Source organism: Ctenopharyngodon idella, chromosome 15 (genome assembly GCF_019924925.1).
Source record: "Ctenopharyngodon idella isolate HZGC_01 chromosome 15, HZGC01, whole genome shotgun sequence".
Lineage (NCBI taxonomy): Eukaryota > Metazoa > Chordata > Actinopteri > Cypriniformes > Xenocyprididae > Ctenopharyngodon > Ctenopharyngodon idella.
Window position 1 is genome coordinate 13,651,537 of NC_067234.1, and position 22,320 is coordinate 13,673,856.

The window sequence follows — 22,320 nt, forward strand, 5'->3', positions numbered from 1 at the left end:
AGGACTGGAATAAATTGCAACGAGTATAGAGATGCACCGGGTTAAATTCAGAGTGAGTTGATCTGGACTAGAGACAAGTGGATTGAAGTTACGTTTAGCTGGATTGGGTTGAGTTGAAGTTTTGTTGTGCTTTCTTGAACCACTACACAACAATCAGTTCATATTATCAGGATTATATTTGAGATCACACTCTTCTGGACATCCAAATCACACTGTGGGATATTTTACGAGGTGGCTAATTCGTACGACCTCACTCGTACGAATTAGTATGTTTTTTGCTAAATCGTACGTATTTTACGAATTGCCAAGTTCGTATGAATTCATACGAATGACCTACCCCTAACCCTGCCCCTAAACCTACCCGTCACTGGGGTTTAGACAAATCGTATGAATTTGTACAAATTAGCCACCTCATAAAATACATACAAATTGGTCGTGAGATAGCGTTGGATATTCAGTGGACACAGCCATTATGAAATTAACTTACCATTTGCCTATCTGCAGATAACAAAGAGCTCTTGAAGCACCAGTCAGCCTTTTCAAGTGAAATGACGTATGCTGAGGATGCATTCAGATGTTAAACAGGCCAATTGTACTTTTCCATATTCAGCTTTGCAAAGTGAGATCCACTAGAAGAATCTAATCAAAACGTTTCTCAATCTCAAGTGTGTTTTTGATGTTTGACCAGCGCATGAGTGACGAATAAGCAGGACAATATGATGGCTGGGAGGTCTAGATTTTCTAAATATTTTACTTTTCTAAAGGGTTACATGGAAGAGAGAGAGAAACGGAGGAAGAGAACCTGTTCAGACACAGCATTATGATATGGGCCATAATTGTTAAACTATGACACCTTGTCATAACAAAGAGTTCAGCTTAGACTTTATGGTTTCCGGCAACCCACATGTTTTTATAATCATGCTGTACCTCCTTATAGCGACAAAACCTGGAGAGAGAGATACAAAAGACTGACCGTTATCAGTTTTCAGAAAGAGAATAGGGAATTTTGTTTGCGTGGAGGTGAAAGAATGTGCTCTTCTTTTTCAAATTGCACTATTAATATATTCCTTAAGATGTTACTTAGAACAATTAACAGGTCAAACTTGATCATGTTGCTATTTAACACGTAAATATTATTTAAAATTACGGAAAAAGATTGAGCGTGAAGCAATTTCAGTTTTGCTTTTTAATTTTCTCAGTTGAAGTATTACCTAGAACAATTAACTAACATGAAAACAATCCATGGCTGGACAGATATTGATCGACTTGGACGCAAGGAACGCTGATTGGCCGATTATTCCAGCTTATCACTTGTCACCTTTTCACTGGACCTGGGGAAGGGGGATTTTAGTGTGAGGCGTTGGTCGGTGTGAGAGTGTTTTTCATTCCTGCAGTGCTGAACGAAGGATCTAATGGAGCTGTTTATCAGGACATCAGTCGACTAACATCCGTTTCTCATAGACACTTACACAATAGAGGCGAGTTATGTGAGTGTATGTGTGTGTGCTGCTTGTATATGAAGTGACCTCTCTTACTTGGAACACGAGAGAGGAAAGTCTTGCGCTGTTTGCTTCAGTAATCGCTGAAGTTAAGGTAACGATTATCTAGTGCACTTCTCAGTGCCCTCAAAGTCAAGTGCAAGTGCCTGTGTCTCTTAAAATCTTGCAATGATAAGCCCTGTTGATAAACATTTAAGGATTTGTCTTCTGTGGGTCAAAGATTGGCAAGGATCATATTAAATCTCCATATATATTGAGGTCTAGGTGTGAGAGAGGCCTGGTTTGTTGACTCTGTGTTTGTGTGTGTTTGTTTAAGGTAGACTCGATTGACTTAATCTGTTATTTTAGGCCACTGAAAGCTTTCAAGCTTACAACCTTCACTTATCAGTTTGTTAACCTAAATGACATTATAACCCAGACACAGGCTTTATGTTGGATTTCACATGAACAAACAGGAAAACTGGTCTCATCGCATCCGCTTGTCAGAGAAAGTGTTAACAGCAGTATGAACCGATGGTGATATCTACAGACTTTACTCCTAGCTAGTTATTTTTGATTCAGTTTTAATATCCAAATGTTAGTGAGAAGAAAAAAAATAAAATAACTTTTAGATATCATTCTGCGACGGACATCGGTTATGCTCATCTTTGTTCGCTCCTTTAAAAGCAGCTCTATACTGAAACAGCTCTATGTTTAACAAAGCACACAAAATACCTGAACTGGAAGACCATAATTATAATGACTATAGACTAACCTAAATCCTATTCCCTACATAAGTAAAAAAAAAAAAAAAAAAAATGCATGTTTTGATACCATTTTAGAGTAATTTTTAACTGAGAACATCCAGGGAGTATGTATTTATTTACTTTTAGTAATTATTTTTATTAAATAGTTCATATTTCTATACATGTGTTTATTAAAATTTTCCTAATTTTTTTTTACATTTGGGAAAATCTAATGAGTATTTCTTTATTTTGGTTATATTCATATTTTGTTATATTCATTTTAAGTATTTATTAAATAATAATTTATTTTATTTTTGTTTAATTGTAAGGAATTAGTGGAAAAATGGAGGAGGTTTTGGTAACTATATATAAGAAAACTATATATATATATATATATATATATATATATATATATATATACGATATATCGGTATCGATATATGTTAATTTTTAATGATATCATTATCGGCACGATAAAAAAATTTAGGAGATTATATTATAGCAAATAAATAATGGATTATTTCCTTCAGCTGAGACACTTTAGATACCATTATGGTTTTGAATTGCTTGAAATGTGATTGAAATCACTTCCAAAAGGAAAATACAGTTAAGTGCAACATAGAGTGCAAGTCTGACATATACAGTAAGATACATAATTTTATAATGAGAACATTATAATTGTGTGCTTGGGACATGACTTTTAATGGTGAGACTTTTGTTTTTGTAATCAGGCTCTCAAAAATTATATAAAAATTTTGATTTAGATTTATCAGCCAATATATCGGTTATCGGTTTTCAAATATAAAAAAATATCGGTTAATTATAAGCCACAATTTTCATATCGATGCATCCCTAATAAATATAAATATATATATATATATATATATATATATATATATATATGTGTATATATATATATATATATCCCTTGGGAACTTCACTATAGAGATTAACTATAGGGACATTTAAGTTTTTATATATATTCCTTTATATGTATTTGTTAATATTTTCTTAATTTCATTTTGCCTTTGGGAAACATCCCGAGTGGATTTGTCACATCTAGCTTCTTCAATTTTGTGTAGCTATAGTGACATTGTCTTACTCATCTTGATATATAACCTTCTGTTGTGGTTACCACTCAAAAAAAAAAAAATCCTCCTGATAATACACATTCATTCTCAGAACATAGTATGTGAGTGTGTGTTTGTGCACACAGCCAAACACACACGCTGCTGTGGCATCTGAAAAGACCTGCAAGTTGGCACTCACCCCTGGCACTGAGGAACCAGGCCACGGCCCAGGAGGGGTTGCCAGGAGTGATGCCCAGTAAACTCCCCTGATCTCTGAGCTTGGCTGGCTCGCTGCTTCCCCGGCCAACAAGTTGTATGAGTGTGTGTGTGCCCGTATCATTCACCCCACAGCCCCTCACACCACGTTTGAACAGCTCTGCTATTGTCTCATACTCACAATATTATTGTGGCCCTTTGCTCCCTGCCTTTGTGCATGAGTGTGTGATAAAAACACACACATACACGCAAAGAAACAGGGTCGGTTGTGACATTACAAGTACAAGATATCAGAGATCTGCAGGAAGGCACCAGAAGGGGTAGACGGGCCGTGAAAGTGTGTGTGAGAGACTCTGTTCTCATGTCGTCTTGAGGATTCTGCTAGTTCCCTGTATTCTCCTGTTAAACAATAGACCACGACTCGGTCCCTTCGTGTCCCCCGTGGCCTGCTGGGTCTTGTACACACATACACACACACATAATGACCGTGGCGTTTCTGAGAGGTCTCCACCTCACCACTGCCTTTTCATATTATCAGAAGTTTTTGTGTGTGTCTGTCTGATTGTGTGACATCTCTAATAAGAATGCTCAAATGTCACCTCCGGACTGAACAGGAAGTGAGCCGTCTAATGCCTTCAAGGCTTGCCAAAAATAACACCATCCAAATAACACAACTCTTTCTCCCACTACCTATTGTGTTCACACAGGAAGTGTGTGTGTGTCAAACAGATAGGTCTCCGTATGGATTCCTTAACATCATCCCTTTCAAACACACACACTCAAGCTCAGGTTCCCATCATTGTTTGTCCATCAAAATGTGTTGTCGTTTCAAAACATTATTTATTTATTTCACATGCTTGTAAAAATGCAGACATTTGTGTTACAACAATTACAATAGAATTAACAATTACAATTAGTATTTTTATGTCTTTACTGTGACTTTTGATCAATTTATTGTATCCTTGCTGAATAATACTATTACTTTCTTTTTTAAAAGTGCTTACCTCAAAACTTTGAACGGTAGTCTATCAGTGTTTTGTCCCATGTGAAACGTCTGTCTCTCTCTCTAGATCTTTTACCGTGTGGTCCGAGAGGTCCAGCCGGGTGAGGAACTCTTACTGTTCATGAAGGCTGAGGAGTTTTCATGTGAGACCATGGCTCCAGACATACACGGTGAGTTTGCACTCGTACACATCTAAACACACACACAAATACACTCGCTTGCTAACTCACTTTTTGTCCTGCAGAGGAGCGTCAATACCGCTGTGAGGACTGTGACCTAAACTTTGAGTCTGGTTCAGAGCTGTTGGACCATCAGAAGCATGCATGCGGTACCCCGCCTTCCTCCGGCTTCAAGCTGTCTAAACAGGGTCTGCCCAGCGCCGGAGACGATGCTGATCTTGACTCACTGCACCTACACTCTCTCCCCCTAAACTTACCCCGCTCACCACAGGAGTGTAAGGAGTGCGAGCAGGTCTTTCCTGATGCACAGAGGTTAGAACTGTGGTATTTTTATACCTATTTTTTATAGTGCTATTTTTTTATTTTATTTTATTTTAGGAAAATTCCCAACACAAATATTGTAACAGTATAAGCTAAATTTCAACTGTAGTTCCTTATATGAAGTTTACACATTATTTTCTTTTTTTATACATGCTTTTAACCTTTTGAGAAGTTGAACATCCTTGGATGTCTCTAAAAAGATTGAGCTCCTTTCCATTTTTAACCCAAACATGATACATCTGATAATTCTGTCTTTCTCTTTTTCTCTCAGTCTGGACACTCACTCTCTGTCTCATTCTGACGAGAGAGAGTATAAGTGTGATCAGTGCCCGAAGGCCTTCAACTGGAAATCAAATCTGATTCGCCACCAGATGTCACATGACAGCGGCAAGCACTATGAATGTGAAAACTGCTCAAAGGTAGAGTCCAGACATTAGCAAAGACATTTGTGCAAAAACAGGTGTCTCTTACTGTAGCTCACCTTTTCCAAATCTGTTACCTCAAACTCAGTCATTGCATCATGGAAAAAAACGCTGCTAAATGCAAATAATAAAAAGCAACTAACCGTATAGTCATGCATAGGCTTTATCAGTGTATAAAATGGAGGAGAATATTCTTTGTTGTTGACTTCAAAGGTTGTATGTCCAGTCAAAATTTGTTTACAAAGATGTTTTTGTTTACTTATGTACAATAATTAATTCTGGTACTTTTGGGTTATCACATGATGTCCAGTGTACTATCTACATCCTGAAGCAAAACCATTTGAGATCCACTCCAATATCTGTAGGCTGTGTATGTAAACTTTCTCCCTATATTTCTCTCTCTTTACCCAGCAGGTGTTCACAGACCCCAGTAACTTGCAGAGGCACATCCGCTCTCAGCACGTGGGGGCTCGAGCTCACGCATGCCCCGACTGCGGCAAGACCTTCGCCACCTCCTCGGGCCTTAAACAACACAAACACATCCACTCTTCCGTCAAGCCCTTCATATGTAAGTCACTCAGACCCTTCATATGTAAGTCTGCATGCTTTCTACTCTGAACACCACACTGCAGAGCTGGAGAGCTCCAGCATCCTTTTGAAATTCCTGACAAATTTTGAATCTTTGATTCTGGATTCTAGATAGCTCCACTCCACTTTTTATAGTCGTAGTTAAAGACAACTATACGTTCAATGCACTTTAAATAAAAGAATCAACCAAACGAAAGTTTTTTGAAAGACTGGTGGAGCTCTCCGGCTGGCCTGGGTTATCCAGCAGTTATGTTGATGTCAGATCTGTCTATCATCCTGATCTTGCTCTTTTTAAAGTCAACATGAAACAGCATTTACAACCCATTTTACTTCCAAAATGACACATTTCACAGAAAAACAATATTCAACCAGAAAAAAACACAAACAAACAAAATGTTCTTATTCATCAGGACTTAATTGGATTGTGAAAAGTAGCAGTCAGAGATGTGAAGCTGTTTTAGAGATGAAGGTTTTAATTAATGTGTTTTATGAAATAAAATGGGGTCAATTTTGATCTCATGTTGTCTTTAACACAAGTTACTGAGAATTAAATAACCAATAACCAACAATTATACTAATATTATATATTGATTATTGTTATGAATAATAATAATGTTAAATTGTTTATTATTATTAAAGGGGACCTATTATGCAAAATTCACTTTTACATGAGCATAAATGTGTGTTGGCAGTGTGTGTACACAACTACCCTACAATGATAAAAATCCACTCCTTTTTTTAATTTCCATAAAACCTTAAAAGTCTCATAGAACAAACTGTTTTCATTTTCTGTACAATGTGACGTAACATTGCTCAGGCCCCGCCCACGACTGCTAAACACACTCGTATTAGCATAGACCCCGCCCTGAGCGAGTTGTAGACAATTCCGCCATTGTCTCGACGCCAGCCGGAGCAGCTATAGCGACAAGAATGTCTCTTAAACGATTGAGGTGTTTTGTTGTTGGATGTAAGAGTGAACATAACAGTCTTCGTTTACTCCCGACATCTGAGCCGCTGAAGACGCAGTGGATTAGTTTTATTTTTTAAGGGATGCGCCACAGATCTAATATACACATGCGATTTCTGTCCCTGCTGTTTACGTTCACTGACATAACTGAATGTGTTGGTGAGCTTTGTGTGTTTTTGACAGTTTAAACACAGTAAGACATGAAAGATGAGTTAGTTTGGTACTCATGAGACGTGCCGTCTGACAGCCAGCTTTCTGTGCGTGTGCTTCAGATGTGTGCGCTCAGAAAACGATAAATTAGAAGTTTAAACTGATATAGCTTTAAAACGCTTGCAGATAATAAACGTTCATGATGAAGAACTTCAATGTCCCTGAGCGTGATCACGATATAGATAATAATCAAAATCAAGCAGATGTTTTGTTAGTATTTGGCAGAGTATTTGATGCAAGCAGGAGCTGTTGAAGGAAGCGCTGTCCTGGAAAGGGGTTGGGGAGCAGCAGCTCATTTGCATTTAAGGACACATGCACGAAAACAGCATGTTTTTGCATGCACTAAAAAATGGGTATTTTACAACATGGTGTAATAAATGATGTGTAAGGTATTTTGAACACAGACTCATTCTGGGGACACCTGAGACTTAAATTACATATTCAATAAAGGGGCATAATAGGTCACCTTTAATTAATATTTATATCTAATTAACATTAATATTATTTTTAATTCAATTCAAATGTGTTATTCTGTGTTCATTTGCTATAACCTAAAACTGCCTTTTTACAGGCTAGGATGTTTGATGCACTGTATTTACTGACTGTGTGTGTTTGTAGGTGTGTGGCCTCTGTTCATGTGTACACTTCATTTGTGCTGTGGTGTGTGATGGTTCACTTGACTCTTTTGATTCTTGGTCAAATCTAGAGTAAATGTTATTGACTATATTGATACATACCAACATAGCCATGTTCTTATAATCATATCAATTTTGAATCTTTGCAATGCATGTTTACCCAATGCTTGTCAGTAAACCAGCTCTGCAGTCTCAATGCATGACCTTTGACCTCCGACCTCATACACGAATGACCTGAATTCTTAATTTCATCCTGCATAAATAGCTCACTTTCCCTTTATAATGCTTTAAACGTCTTAAACCGTACTGCGACCTCTGAACTTTGCCCAGTTGAACTTCATGCATTGACCCTTGGAGTGCTGATCCCACACAGCTCGTGTAGACGTTCCCCCACCACCACCACCACCACCACCACATATCAGACAGTAACTAGCTTGCTAACTCTGGCCATTCCAGGAAAATCACTACCACATGCAGCCCAGCTCATACAGAGACTAGCATACAGCCATTTACAGCAATCAGCATTTGAACAAGCACAGCTAACAACACTTAATGACCTCGCAACAACACACACACCGAATACACCACACACATGCACTTTGATGCGTACACAGGCACATATATAGTCAGCTGCCTCCATAGTCTAATTTTTATAATGTATTAATATACCTATATTTCATTTGAAACAGAGCCATAAACTCACACATGTGCCTTCGTTTGCATGTATGTGTTCATATACTTCATTCTGCATTTGTTACTAAAACAAACATTGACAAAAATATTGCAAATTATGTTAAACTACAAGAGAAAATCTCTCTTTTACACAAACACTCATGCACATTTATTATACTACTGGCTGTTCACCACTGTGGAATGTGTTTATAATATTTTGTTGCGGTTTATTAAGACCTGACAAAACACACCGCTCTGAAGTGCCCACAGATCTTCCCTCACACACACCCCAGATTTCACACCTGTTCATCCGAATCTATCCAGTTGTTCACAATTATAAAGCGGTGTGTGTGTGTGCGTATGTCTGCTGTGTTTCCTGAATGTTAACAGAAAAACCCACGTGAACTCTTAAAGGGATAGTTTACCAAAAACACGAATTCTGTCATTATTTACTCTTCCTTGTGTTGTTCCAAACCTGAAAGCATTTCTTTCTTCTTGTCCATACAGTGAAAGCCAATGGGGTCCAATGTTGTTTTGAACCCACTGACTTTCACTGTATGGACAAAAAGAGTTCTTCACAATATCTTCTCTTGTATTCTTCGGAAGAATGAAAATCATATAGGTTTGGAACAACATGAGGGTGAGTAATAATGGCAGAATTTTCTTTCCTTTATCTTTAAGTCGTCCTCTTACCTTGCACTAATATTTACATCCCATCTCTTGATTAGTCTCTGTGAGTGACCGACTTCATAAACACATCCCGCGGTAAAACATCCTCTCATTCCGCACCTCACACCTCATGCAATCTGACAGGGATTAGCAAAACCACCCTGCTAGACTCCCTAGCTTCCATAAATTTCAAACAATGTCACGTTCGCAATAAGATATGTGATTATGATGAGAAATGCGGGTGGTTAAAAGGCTTCATTTCACACTAGAGGTGTTAGATTGGTAATGTATAGGGTGATTTTATTACTTTCAGAGTGTGCGTTAGGGATTTAACTGTATACACTGCCGTGAGGACAGAGTGTGTGTGCAGTGACATGAACAAAAGTTTAGGATCCATCTTGAGTTTTCAAGAATGTTGTTTGAAGATAGTGTGTAATGATGTGAGCTATATGTGTGTGTGTGTGTGTGTGTGTGTGTGTGTGTGTGTATGATAGACAGAGACGTCGCTTGGTCCATGGGAACGGACCTACGGGAGAGGATTCATTCAACTCTGTTTCCTTCTCACGCTTAAAATAGAGCCATTGTGATGTCCTTGTCTGTGTGTGTGTGTATGTGTGTGTGTGTGTGTGTGTGTGTGCACCTGTGTGTGACATTGCATTCTTTTATCTGTCATCCTTGCTTATCCTGCATTTTTGTTTGTTTTGTTAATGGATGTATGTGACATGCCAAAACCGACTGTCCTTTTATGCCGTATGTCCATGTCTCACTGTCTCTAGGTGAGGTCTGCCACAAATCTTACACGCAGTTCTCCAATCTGTGCCGCCACAAGCGCATGCACGCAGACTGTCGAACTCAGATCAAGTGCAAAGACTGTGGCCAGATGTTTAGCACCACGTCATCCCTAAACAAGCATCGGCGCTTCTGCGAGGGTAAAAACCATTTCGCTGCTGCTGCAGGAGGGTTATTTGCCCAAGGCATGGCCCTCCCTGGAACCCCTGGCCTGGACAAGTCCGCACTGGCTGGAATGAGCCATGGGAGTCCTGGTTTAGCAGACTATTTTGGGACGAACCGGCACCATGGTGGGCTGACATTCCCAGCAGCCCCTCCAGCATTCCCGTTCAGTTTTCCAGGACTTTTCCCATCGGGACTTTATCACCGGCCCCCTCTAATCCCATCCACATCACCCATTAATGGCCCTCCGAGCACTGAACTACGGAAGAGTCCGCTGGTGTCCTCACCCATCTCTGGGTCGCATGACCTCTTGAAGAGTTTACGCAAGGATTCGTTCAACGGGGAGGGCGAGAGCATGGAGAGTCAGAGAGAAGGATCCGTCTCCAAGCCAAGGCATGGCGGGAAAATGAGCGACCAGTCGGAGAGTAGCGATCTGGATGACGTCAGCACTCCAAGTGGGAGTGAGCTGGAGAGCACTTCAGGTTCAGAGTTGGAGAGTGAAGCAGAAAGCGACCGGGAAAGGGTGCGAGTGCGGGAAAATGGGAAAGGGCCGAAAAGGAAATCCAGCGGGTTCAGCGATGCCCAAAGCCCAACTCTTGTTAGCTCCAGTAGTAGTAGTAACATCAATAATGGAAAAGACTTCCCTGTGCCGGGGCTTGTACCACCATCTTTGGACGAGCAAACGGCTGTTTCCGGTGCTGTTAATGACTCGATCAAGGCAATTGCCTCCATTGCTGAGAAATACTTTGGTTCTACTGGACTTGCAGGCCTGCAAGACAAAAAAGTTGGGGCATTGCCATACCCTTCCATGTTCCCTCTATCGTTCTTTCCTGCCTTCTCTCCATCAGTCTATCCTTTCCCTGAAAGGGAGCAACTTAGACCTCCAGGCCTCAAAGGGGAGCCAGAAAGCCCTCCAGTTGAGGGTAAAAAACTTCAGGGCAGAAACGCTGAATCACCTTTTGACCTCACCACCAAGCGGAAGGAAGAACGCCTTGCGGCCACCTGCACCCCTTCGAAGCCAGAAGCCTCACATGTACAATCAGCCAACCAGGATCAGCCGCTGGACCTCAGTCTTGGTGGGCGAAGTCGAGGAAAGAGCGTAAGAGGGGAAGAGTTAAAAAAGAACCCCATCTTTGGCGAGGAGAGGGTTGAACCAGAGCCACCCAAAGCCGACCCATCCCTCCAACACGCAAGACCTACGCCTTTCTTCATGGATCCCATTTACAGGTACTGTCAATCACATGTGCTTCCTACTGTGTTAGCATAATGGAATAGATTTAGTTTGATTAAACTCGCTATGAGAACTGATAGAAATTTAACATCAGCAGGGTTGAGAAGAGAAAGATGAATGATCCATTCGAAGTCCTCAAGGACAAGTATATGCGGCCAGCTCCTGGATTTCTCTTCCACCCACAGGTGAGATTTGTCAGAATATTTTCCCACTGCTAACTCCATTTTATTTTATCACCTCATCCCCACAGCCCTGCACAAATCATTAGCCTATTTTCAATTGCCTCTTTCTGTGTCACTGCAGTCAGTGTTAATGCAAGCTGTTCCAGACTCAAACGCAGATAAAAAGTGCTGTATGTGCACCATGACCAGTTTGGAAGCTTTCTCATCTGTTAGTTCCTACCAATAGTGCGTAAAGTCCGTGGTAAAAACATCAAGAATCCCATTATTTTACTGTGTCATCATTTTTGCAATATTGACATTTTAGTTTAGTGTATTTTGGATGCAGAAATCACTTACAGCTGCCTTAAAATCAGTTCAGTACATTAACCAAATTCAAAGCAATTTTAAATGCTAACATAGCATTACTTGTCCCATTGAATGCAATTTCCAATATTGACAAAATAACTCCTCATGACGCTAGTATTGACGTAATAGCTACAGTATGTTGGCAGTAGCTTTACAGGGCCCCAGTGTTTTAGCATTAGCATAGCAACTCCTATGTTCCTCCATGTGGTTCTTTTACTGAGTGATCAGGTCCAGATGTGAGATTCAGACAGGGTGGGAGCTTTGTGACACGTCTCTATGTGGGTGTCTTTGATTATGATGTCACAATATGATACCCTGTTAAACTGCCAGACACTGACCCATATCCCTGGATATAGAGTCTGCGTGTTTGTGTGTGTGTGTGTGTGTGTGTGTATGTGTGTGTGTGTGTGTGTGTGTATTGTAAATCTATGTGATTTATGTGATTTGTGCATCTGGAATGAGTGATTTCGTCAGAGTGTAATGTGTGGTTTTGTGCCTGAGTGTCTATGTAACCTTATTTGTGTGTATTAAGTAACCTGTCTGCTTTATGTCATTGTGTGTTCGCTATCAGTGTTCTGTAAAAATAATACATAGTTCTCATATAAACCCACACACATGTCTGGTACACATAAAGACCCTGAAGCACACACATAGACGCTTACTGGTGTAGTGTTTTATTGGCTGTTTCAGGACAGTGTTTTATGGGCTGTTTCATTGGCCTGATTTATTCCCTGTGTATGCTTTGTGTCTGAGTGAGATAATATCCACATGTCCCTGACACACTGTCTAACGAGGTGACCTATCAGCATCCACTTTACTGCACTATGCTCACTGGACTCTCTAATCAGCACCAGGGATACTATTGACAGCACAGATGTATTATGGGACATGCAGTTTAAAATGTACTGTATTAGTTTGATGGTAGGCAGTAGAGCACGATACAATCATTGGGAGATGAATGGATTGTTGTGGGGGAGGGATGAAGAAATTATACAATATAAGTTAATTTAGCATTAAAATGAAACTTTCAATGATTTTATATTCAGGCAACACCAGTTGCATTTTAATTAGTTAATAATAATAATAAATATTATTGTTATTATTATTATTGTTATATTCATATTTTACTGTATTTTTTTTTATAAATATTGCTTCTTTTTATCTTTAGTGTTCAGAACACACACACACACATATATATATATATATAGTCAAAATAGTTAGATAACCACTGGATAAAATAAAATAAATTTCTATAAGTGTGGGATGTTAACCTTTACTAAACATCACATTGCATAACACACGCGATCAGTCTGATTCTTGATTTTGATTTGCTGTTTCCCTTCTGTCCTGCCCCCAGTTTCGCATGCCTGATCAGAGAACATGGGTAAGTTACTCCAAACTAATTCATGTCATGTGCTTTCACCACACACACACTCACATGCTTAATAATTTCATGCCAGTCACCCTGTTGCTACATGTACATGTACACTGCAGCTCACTATTAACATGACATGGTAGATTAAATGCATGGCTCAAACAAACAAATGCATGCATTTCCACCGTCGGGCCAAACGGTTATAAGAATGGTAAGGAGCAGTTGCAGTTGTATTTCTTGAACTTGAGCTTGGTTTGGCACGGCAAGATTACAAACTGTTCTCATCACGGTTGGCTAACCGTGCTAAACCGTGCTGGTAGAATGAGGCTGCGTTTAAGTCCAATTTTTTATTGCCTTCCCTCGCTAACTTCCCTCCGTCTCGTTCACTCAGATGTACGTCATTGCTTACGTTGCATGAGTGCCCACTACTGGCGGAACCCTTGAAATGTGTTTAAATGAAACGCCCTAACCATTGATCACTTGGAGTCTGCAATGGAGCTGATTTATTATTTACAGTTTTTTTCCTTATGAATTTGTTTTACGCACCATTCTATAGGCCTGTTTGTATGCTCGGGCTGTTAAAATAATATATATATATTGAATATATTCATATATTTATATTAAATATAAACTATTAAAAAATACCCAAACAAAAATGTAACTATACAGTAAACTATAGCTGTGTTTAAAAAACAGACAGCTTAAGGTAGCTACAAGTATTAAAGGTGCAGTATGTAAATATTAGCAGCATCTAGCGGTGAGGTTGCAAACTGCAACCAATGGTGCTCACCCCTCCCTTTTAAAGCAAAATAGAGAAGCTACAGTGGCCATCTGGCTGACACAAGACAAAGATGTCATCTGAGACATTAGAGAGTACGATCTTCTTACTTGTAACAAAGAACGGTCTCTGCTTCTAATAAACCAGAAGACGACTACTACTACTACTACTTCTTCTTCGTGCATATTCAACGTTGTGATGATGCAAGCTGCTTCTAAAAACACGAATGATTTAGAAGAAGAACAACATAGTGATGAAACGCGCTCTGTAGAGTGTGTGTCCATTTAGGGCTGCTGTAGAAACATGCCAGTGCAAAATGACGACTTTAAGGGGACCCGTGGTGTATGTAAATAGAAATGGCTCATTCTAAGGTAATAAAAATATAATGGTTCATTATGTAAGGTCTTTATACACCACTGAAAACATAGTTATGTATATTATATTGCATTTCTGTCAATAGATCCTCACAAATTTTAAACATTGCACCTTTAAATGCGGTTAAATGTCAAAATAACGCCAATATCATACACTAGAGTTGTGTGGGGTGGGGGTAAATTAAGCGCGATCTGCTGTGACGTCACAATCATAGTGCATTGTGGTCTATGGACCTGCCTGAAAGTGTAAATGTTGAGTAGACTCGCTCCCTCGGTCAAAATCGAGGGGTCGAGGTGAGGGTCTGTCCAAATAAACTTCCCTCGTTCACCTGACGAAGTTAAACGCACTTCAAAATAGCGGTGGGGATTCCCCCGAAGGAAAGTGCTCAGGGACGTTCACAAGTGTATGTCTAAAAGTGGAGTTAAATGCAGCCTGAGTGTAGTGACGTCGCCACTCGGGATTGGTCACCTGTCTGTTGCCTGGCTACCATTTTCTCTATAGCTGGCTAAGCACACTATTTGAGCGACATAAACAAATTAATAATAAAACGCTGTAATAACAAAAACTCTGTAAGACTGATGCATTTGTATTACATTCCAAAGAGCTCTGTTATCAGCCCTCAATGGAAAATCAAAACCATCCGACCGGATCGGCACGGAATGGAACTGTTAAGCAAAGAAACGGTTTGGCCTGATGGTGGAAAAGTGGCTCAAATCATACGCAGAACAGCTAAATCTGGTCCAAAGTCATTTCCATTCAGAGAAGATTAATGTTTAGTCAGTAAACATCCGTTCTTTTGCACTTTTTTGTGTTATTTGTTCAATGCATGGCAACAGATTGATTAGTTTTTTTGATTTAAGTACAGTAAAACTGCACATTAGCTCTTATATATTTATATAAAACACTAAAACTAGTCTTCAAATGAAATGCACTTTGGTTGAACAGTGGAAGAATGTCTTTTGACTGTGACCGTGTGAATGAATCTGCAGTGTTTATGTGTCATTTGGTGCACTCTTGTGTACCAGTGTGTGTGTTAACCAGACAGAACAGTTGTTATTTCTGATGGCTACCACTGATAATGCAGTGAATGTGATTATTTACATAGAGAGAGTAACAGACCACAGCTCTGATTTGGGGTGGCGACACTCCCTGTACGGCATCGCATCACTGGAGGGGTAACAGTCTCTCTGGGACCCCTCTCTGAGTGTGTGTGATAGCATAAGGGGGGTTTCCAGAACCAAGACATCTGGTACCCTGATAAGATCAACAATTGAAAAAGCTCTTACTAATGAAGGGCCTCTCAGACACACACTACTGAGAATGGGCAACTCAACAGCTGCCCTACCACAGCGAGAGAGATGGAGAGGGTGAAGGCTACTTAACGATCCAGGAAGTCCATTCGTTGCCGATCACAGATTTCTTTGGACTTAGTTGTTACAGCAATCATAGAGATACCAATCTATGGTAATGTGTTTAGACTTCAAGGACCAATCAAAATGACTATAAAATATGCATGTGTGAATGTGAATGTGTGTTTTTTTTTTGACCTAGATGTACTTTGTGGAAGAAACCTCTGGCCCGGAGGAATGTTTTATTGCTCTTTCATAGCTCTCTATGGAGTCTGTTATGTTACATGGAACTTTGTCTCAGATGTTTCTTCTAAAATCCCTAAGGAGAAATGAAAATAGACATAAATGAGACAATTGTTGACATGCAGTAAGATCATAGAGCTATAAAATTAATGTTGATAGCATAGTGCAGATGTTTGAGCTCATATCAAAATTAACTTTTGATTGCAGACTTGGCTATTTTGGCAAATCTGAGAGCAGTTTGAGACATTGTTGAGATCTCTTCAGAAAATCTAAAGGAGTCACATGGGGTATTTTTCTATGGAGAAAAGTCATAGAAGCAGGAGACGTGAGCACAAGTCTTTATTCGGTCCGCATTCAATCTCATTCTGCAGAGAAACAGTAAAGATCCTGAAGAGATATTCCTATGATGACAAATGTTCAAACAAGATACAGTAAATCTGTCAAAACTAAAAGGGAAAATATGTTCGTTAATTACAGTATGTTCTTTAAATACACAAAGTTTTTGAACGGTAAGATTTTTTAATGTTTTTTTAAAAAAGTCTCATCTGCTCACCAAGGCTTCATTTATATGATCCAAAATACAGCAAAAACAGTAATACTGTGAAATATTTTTACAATTTAAAATAACTGTTTTCTATTTGAATATATTTTAAAATGCAATTTATTTCAGTGTTGGAAAAGCTGAATTTTCAGCATCAATCTTCAGTGTCACATGATCCTTCAGAAATCATCTGAATATGCCGATTTGCTGCTCAAAAAAGATTTAAGCTATTTTTATTATTATCAATGTTGAAAACAGTTGTGTATAATTTTTTTTCAGGATTATTTGATGAATAGAAAGTTCAAAAGAACAGCATTTATCTGAAATAGAAAGCTTTTGTAACATTATAAATGTCTTTACAGTCACTTTTGATCAATTTAATGCATCCTTGCTGAATAAAAGTATTAATTTCTTTAATTTCTTTCAACAACAAAAAAAAAAAAAAAAACGTTGAACAGTAGTGATAATCTTACAAAAGCTTTCTATTTAAAAACATTAAAAAATCTTACCATTCAAAAACTTTTGACCAGTAGTTGTATATATATTTACTTTATGACAGAATACATATATAACTGTATATTTATATAGCGTATGCGCTCATTTAGATAATTAGATAAAATTGTGTTTACTCCCAGTGTTGTGGTTTAGTGGTCAGGCTGATAAGTGAAAAATGACAATGTTTTGTTGAGTTATGCTTGAGATGCTAATACATTTACATTGAATCATTTAGCAGACGCTTTTCTCCAAAGCAACTTACAAATGAGAACAATCGAACTAATCAAATCAACATGAGTGCAGCAGTGTGCAAGTGCCGTGTCAAGTCCCAGTTATGCAAAGGATTTTTTAAAAATAAATAGAGAGAATAGAAATAGAAAAAAGGGGGAAAAAAGAAAAATTAAGTGCTAATATTAATAGAGTGTTAGCCGAGCATTAGTAGAGAAAGCATATGACGGTAGTTCATTAGATACACATCTGTCTCTCTGTCCATCTCTCCCTCTTTCTCTCTGTCTGTGGCTTATGGAGAGAGGGAGAGAGAGTTGGTGTCAAACAGGTCTGACACTTCACATCCTCCCGGAGGATGTGATCCTGACGTTCCAATGGAGATCTTTAACTCCCAGCTGTCATTCCTCATCAAACGTCCAAATTATCCTGTGTTGATCTTTCCCTCTCTTTCAGTGCCCCCTTTTTTTTGTCCTTTTCATTCACATAATAGGCTACTTGTAAAGATTTATCCCCTTTCTTTCTTCGATTTTTCTTCTAAGAAAACACTGCAAAACATCTCATACCTGCAAAACATCTCAATATTACATTTTTCCAAGATTACCAAAGCAATGCCATCCACATTAATTTAATTTCACTTGTATGTCAACAACCTTTTGTGTCTATTTCATTCTTTCCTGCATAACAGAGCTCAGATTACTTGGTCTTGAAGGAACTTGATGAGAAATGGGTTGAGTTTATATATTGAGATCTTTAACTTCTGATTGGAGACACAAAATCTGAGCGCAATTTGAGACCTTGCTGAGATCAGGCAGGAGCTGGAGACACAAGCCCCCATTGGCTCTCCATTTCTGTCTAGGAGAAACTTTCTTTCTTTCTCTCTTTCTTTCTTTCTTAAAACTTCTGTATTTTCTGCTGAAGGAAACAGACATCTTTTGTGTGCATTTATGTATGCAAGTCTGTGTGTGTATGTGTGTGTCATGTATGTCTTTCACTGTGAATCAGGACTGATTTGTCATGAAAACCTGATATAAGAAAAGGGGAAAATTCAATACACACATGAAATAATGCAAATCCGCTGTGCTTTCTGAAAGCCCTCACTGTTGCGCTGCAGTTGATAGGCCTGCTCGCCTACAGGGACCCCCCAGCCCTCCCTCCCTCAGCTCCGTCCCCCCCCTCTCCTTCCTATGATATCATTATTACTGCTGTCTCAGCCTTGATCAGTAATGTCAACATCTTTCATATTGACGAATGTGCTGTCTGCTCATATTGTGCACTGAATGCTTTATGGCCAACATAGGACATGAATCACTCCTGCTCTTCAGTGCGCCTCACACACACACACACACACACACACACACACACACAGGCCTTATGTTGTTCTCATTCTCTGGCTGACACACACATGTAGCTCCTTCCCCTTTGAGAGTGTGTCCATTTCTGATGAAAGCAACTGTTAGGCTTAATTAGTAAATTGGCAGCAGTTCTTATCCACATGAATCTCTGTGTGTGTGTGTGTGTGTGTGTGTGCGCGCGCACGTGTGGTCCTTCTTATAACGTGCATTGTTATTTGTGTTTGTGCGCCAAAATTGGACATTACAGATCAGTAAAAGCATTTCACACTGTTATCCGAGAGTGAAAGTTCACGGTCGACGTTTTTCCCCACACATCTGTGGTAGAACACAACTCCATGTCAATAAATGTGGGTAACACAGTGGGCATGTGTGTCCTTAAAGACCTCACAATGAGGTAATAAAACTTTTCTCTATCTCTCGCAGATGTCGGCGATTGAAAACATGGCTGAAAAGCTGGAATCCTTTGGCTCTTTGAAGCCAGACGGCGGTGACATCATGCGTTCCGTTCCCTCCATGTTCGACTTCCGGGCTCCGCCCACCACCCTTCCTGAGACACTGTTACGCAAGGGCAAAGAGCGCTACACCTGCAGGTAAACATGACAACGAACATCAATTTCCTCCTAGAACATTATGGCTTATTAAACTCTTATTAAAAAATAACACTTGAATGATCTACTTTTTAAATACCATATACAGTCAAACCAAAATTTATTCAGACACCTTGAACATTTCATTCATTAATAGTTTATTCACTGTAGTTTGGTAATAAAATATGACAAGATCTCAGAGTTAAACTGTGTCAGAAAAAATTAATCTTAATTATGTCAGATAACACTTGAGTAAAACATGGTCAGGTCAAAGTGTCTGAATAATTTTTGGTCCCAGATTTTTATCAATTTTACTGGTAGTCCACCTTATGAAGAATTTTTGGGTAAAATATGTCACAGTTTACTTTATTTTGCTATCCTCACTTACATAAATGAACTATAGTGTCCTGCACCCACTAGTGTGTATATATATATATATATAGTAACTAAAACAAATCTAAAAACAGTATATGGTAATTAAACAAACAAAACAAAGCCAATTGTATAGTAACTAAACAAACAAAATAATCTAAATAATTTGATTACTGTACTAATTACTCTCTCTAAAAATGATTGCATTACATATTACTAATTACTTTCTAAATCCTGTATTAACCTCGACCAATTGAACAACATAGACATGAAACTGCTCTTTTAATTCTTTCGTATAAATAATATAAAACTGCATAAATTATTATTGAACTGACCAAAGTATTTAAAGGGAGAAGGTTACATTAAAAACATACATTTTATCATCAGATGTTACATTTTGATGTTAAATCCACTTTTGTTTTATATAGAATTGTTCTATATTGTACAGATATTTAATGAAATTACATCAGAAGTAACTAATTAAATTACAGAAAAATGAAGAGTAATCCCTTACTTTACTTTTTCAAAGGAAAGTAATTAAATTATAGTAATTAATTTCTTAGTAATGCGCTGGTAAACAACAAAACTTAGCAAATTATATAGTAATTACACAAAAGAATCCAAAAACATTATATAGTAAGTATAAGTATATATAGTAACTAATTAAACAACTCGAAATAAATTATACAGTAAACTATACGTATTTAATTATAAACTACAGTAACTGGCGCAGGATTGTTTACAATATTATTGTATGTGTAGTATTGACACAATATTAATATTTCATTTTTTATACATAATGGTTATCGCCAATACCGGTATTTTGTTATACCCTAGGACAAACTAAACCATAATAAATTATTATTTATTATATAATTTATTACAGTGATCATATTTATAATAACTTTTTTGTTTGTTTCATTAATAAGATGTTTCAGTAAACCTTTGTTTGATGTTTAATGAGTGTTGACAGCACTGAGCATGGAATGCAGGGGGTTTTGGGAAGCGTGTTTGTGTGTGTATTGCTGAGTATTGTTCCTGGAGATCTGTTTCCTTCCCCTATAGATACTGTGGCAAGATATTCCCACGCTCGGCCAACCTTACAAGACATCTACGGACACACACAGGAGAGCAGCCTTACAGGTGACACTCTCTCACACACACACTAATATATACTGAATGATGTAATCAGTTATTTCACATACTCAGCAAATAGCATGTAGCACCGAAGAATTTCGGTTGAATCCAGGAGTATTTCTGACTAGATATGAGTAATACCACGGGTCTTTATACTGCCAAAATGATACCAATTCGGATGTATGTTACTGAGGTATTCTTCCGTGCAATGGCCATTTGTTGGCATGGATTAATGCACCAAGTTGGCACAAACCATTGAGCTATGATGAACTATACTGGCCGAAGAATTATTGTGATTATCATTATTAATAAAAATACTTTTTGAATGTTAGTGTTTTTGACTAGCTTTTTTTTTAATAAAAGCATGTCATTTCTGTTTAAATTTTTCAATCATGTCAGTATAATCTGTCCACAATATATATAGAGTGTTATTAAATGTAACCATGATATAAGCAGACATGGCAGAAAGGGGTCACTTTTGAAGTGAACTGTTCTTATATTTACCACAGAAGACGTCCTGTCATTGAAACCCTGGAACTATGAGAGTGATTCAATTTGTGAGTTTTAGGACAGGAAAAGTCCCAAAATTTAATAAAATCCCAAAATATCATGGAAATCGCTATAGTAAATGTGATATTTGTCATTTTAGTCTTTGAAATATGCAGTTATTGACATTGGGAAAGAGTGAGGTGAAGTCCACAAGACAGAAGGACAGACAGACAAGGAGGCTGAAGGAAGTGTGTATGAATAATAGGGGTGATGAGTTCCGTACAGCTGTAGGCCAGCAAAGGCAGCTGGGTAATTAGGCCGTGTTTGGTCCTCAGACTCTTTCAGGGAGTACTAAAATACTGAACAGAAACAGGCGTGCGCACACACTGCGTTTGTGGTCCGTCTGACCACAGGGGAGGTTTGTACAGGGCTGTGTTACTTTCCAGATAGCCTCAATCTCCTCGTGCTGGCAGGGCTTTAAACAAGCCGGTGATCAGCCTTTAACTACAATTTAATTTCTATTTTTTCTGTTGCTTTTGGAGGGGGGCGAGACGGAGAGAGCGAGGGAGAGATAACAGGTTCCTGTGAGACGCAGTTTAGTGCACAACTCTACGGTCGAGGGGAAGATATGATCACGTAATCATACGGGATAATTCTGCATGAAGAGACTTGGCACATGCAGTCGTTTTCAAGGCAGTGGGAGGATGTGGACGAGAGAGTTTGAGTGTTACTGAGTTGGCCAAAGATTAGAGACAAAGAGTTCATGACCACTCAATCATGTGTTTAGGACCCTGCGTGTGTGCAAGACAGATAAAGCGAGAGAGTTTGATTTCTCGTGTCTGTATATTGTAAATGCTGTATTGTCTAATTATGTACATATGTGTCTATGTGTCCGCAGATGTAAGTACTGTGATCGTTCGTTCAGTATTTCATCAAATCTTCAGCGTCACATCCGTAACATCCATAACAAAGAGAAACCCTTCAAATGCCACCTCTGTGACCGCTGCTTTGGGCAACAAACCAACCTGGACCGGCACCTCAAAAAACACGAGAATGGTAATTTATCAGGTATACACACACATATTATATATAATTATATATACACACACACATT

At 38.6% G+C, this 22,320-nt stretch overlaps 1 protein-coding gene across 15 annotated transcripts in view; it reads left to right on the forward strand.

Moving 5' to 3' along the window:
- The window catches only part of mecom (MDS1 and EVI1 complex locus), a 211,169-nt gene that overhangs the window by 181,291 nt on the left and 7,558 nt on the right, over window positions 1-22,320 (forward strand). For 2 of the 15 annotated variants that reach the window (XM_051862359.1, XM_051862374.1), the window contains 10 exons: window positions 4,581-4,683; window positions 4,758-5,004; window positions 5,285-5,432; window positions 5,847-6,027; window positions 9,953-11,354; window positions 11,453-11,543; window positions 13,243-13,269; window positions 19,045-19,211; window positions 20,646-20,723; window positions 22,105-22,274. In XM_051862359.1, coding sequence (XP_051718319.1) covers window positions 4,581-4,683; window positions 4,758-5,004; window positions 5,285-5,432; window positions 5,847-6,027; window positions 9,953-11,354; window positions 11,453-11,543; window positions 13,243-13,269; window positions 19,045-19,211; window positions 20,646-20,723; window positions 22,105-22,274 — 2,614 coding nt within the window. The remainder of the gene's footprint in view (window positions 1-4,580; window positions 4,684-4,757; window positions 5,005-5,284; window positions 5,433-5,846; window positions 6,028-9,952; window positions 11,355-11,452; window positions 11,544-13,242; window positions 13,270-19,044; window positions 19,212-20,645; window positions 20,724-22,104; window positions 22,275-22,320) is intronic. The other 13 variants (XM_051862362.1, XM_051862368.1, XM_051862363.1 and 10 more) reach the window with 13 other exon arrangements.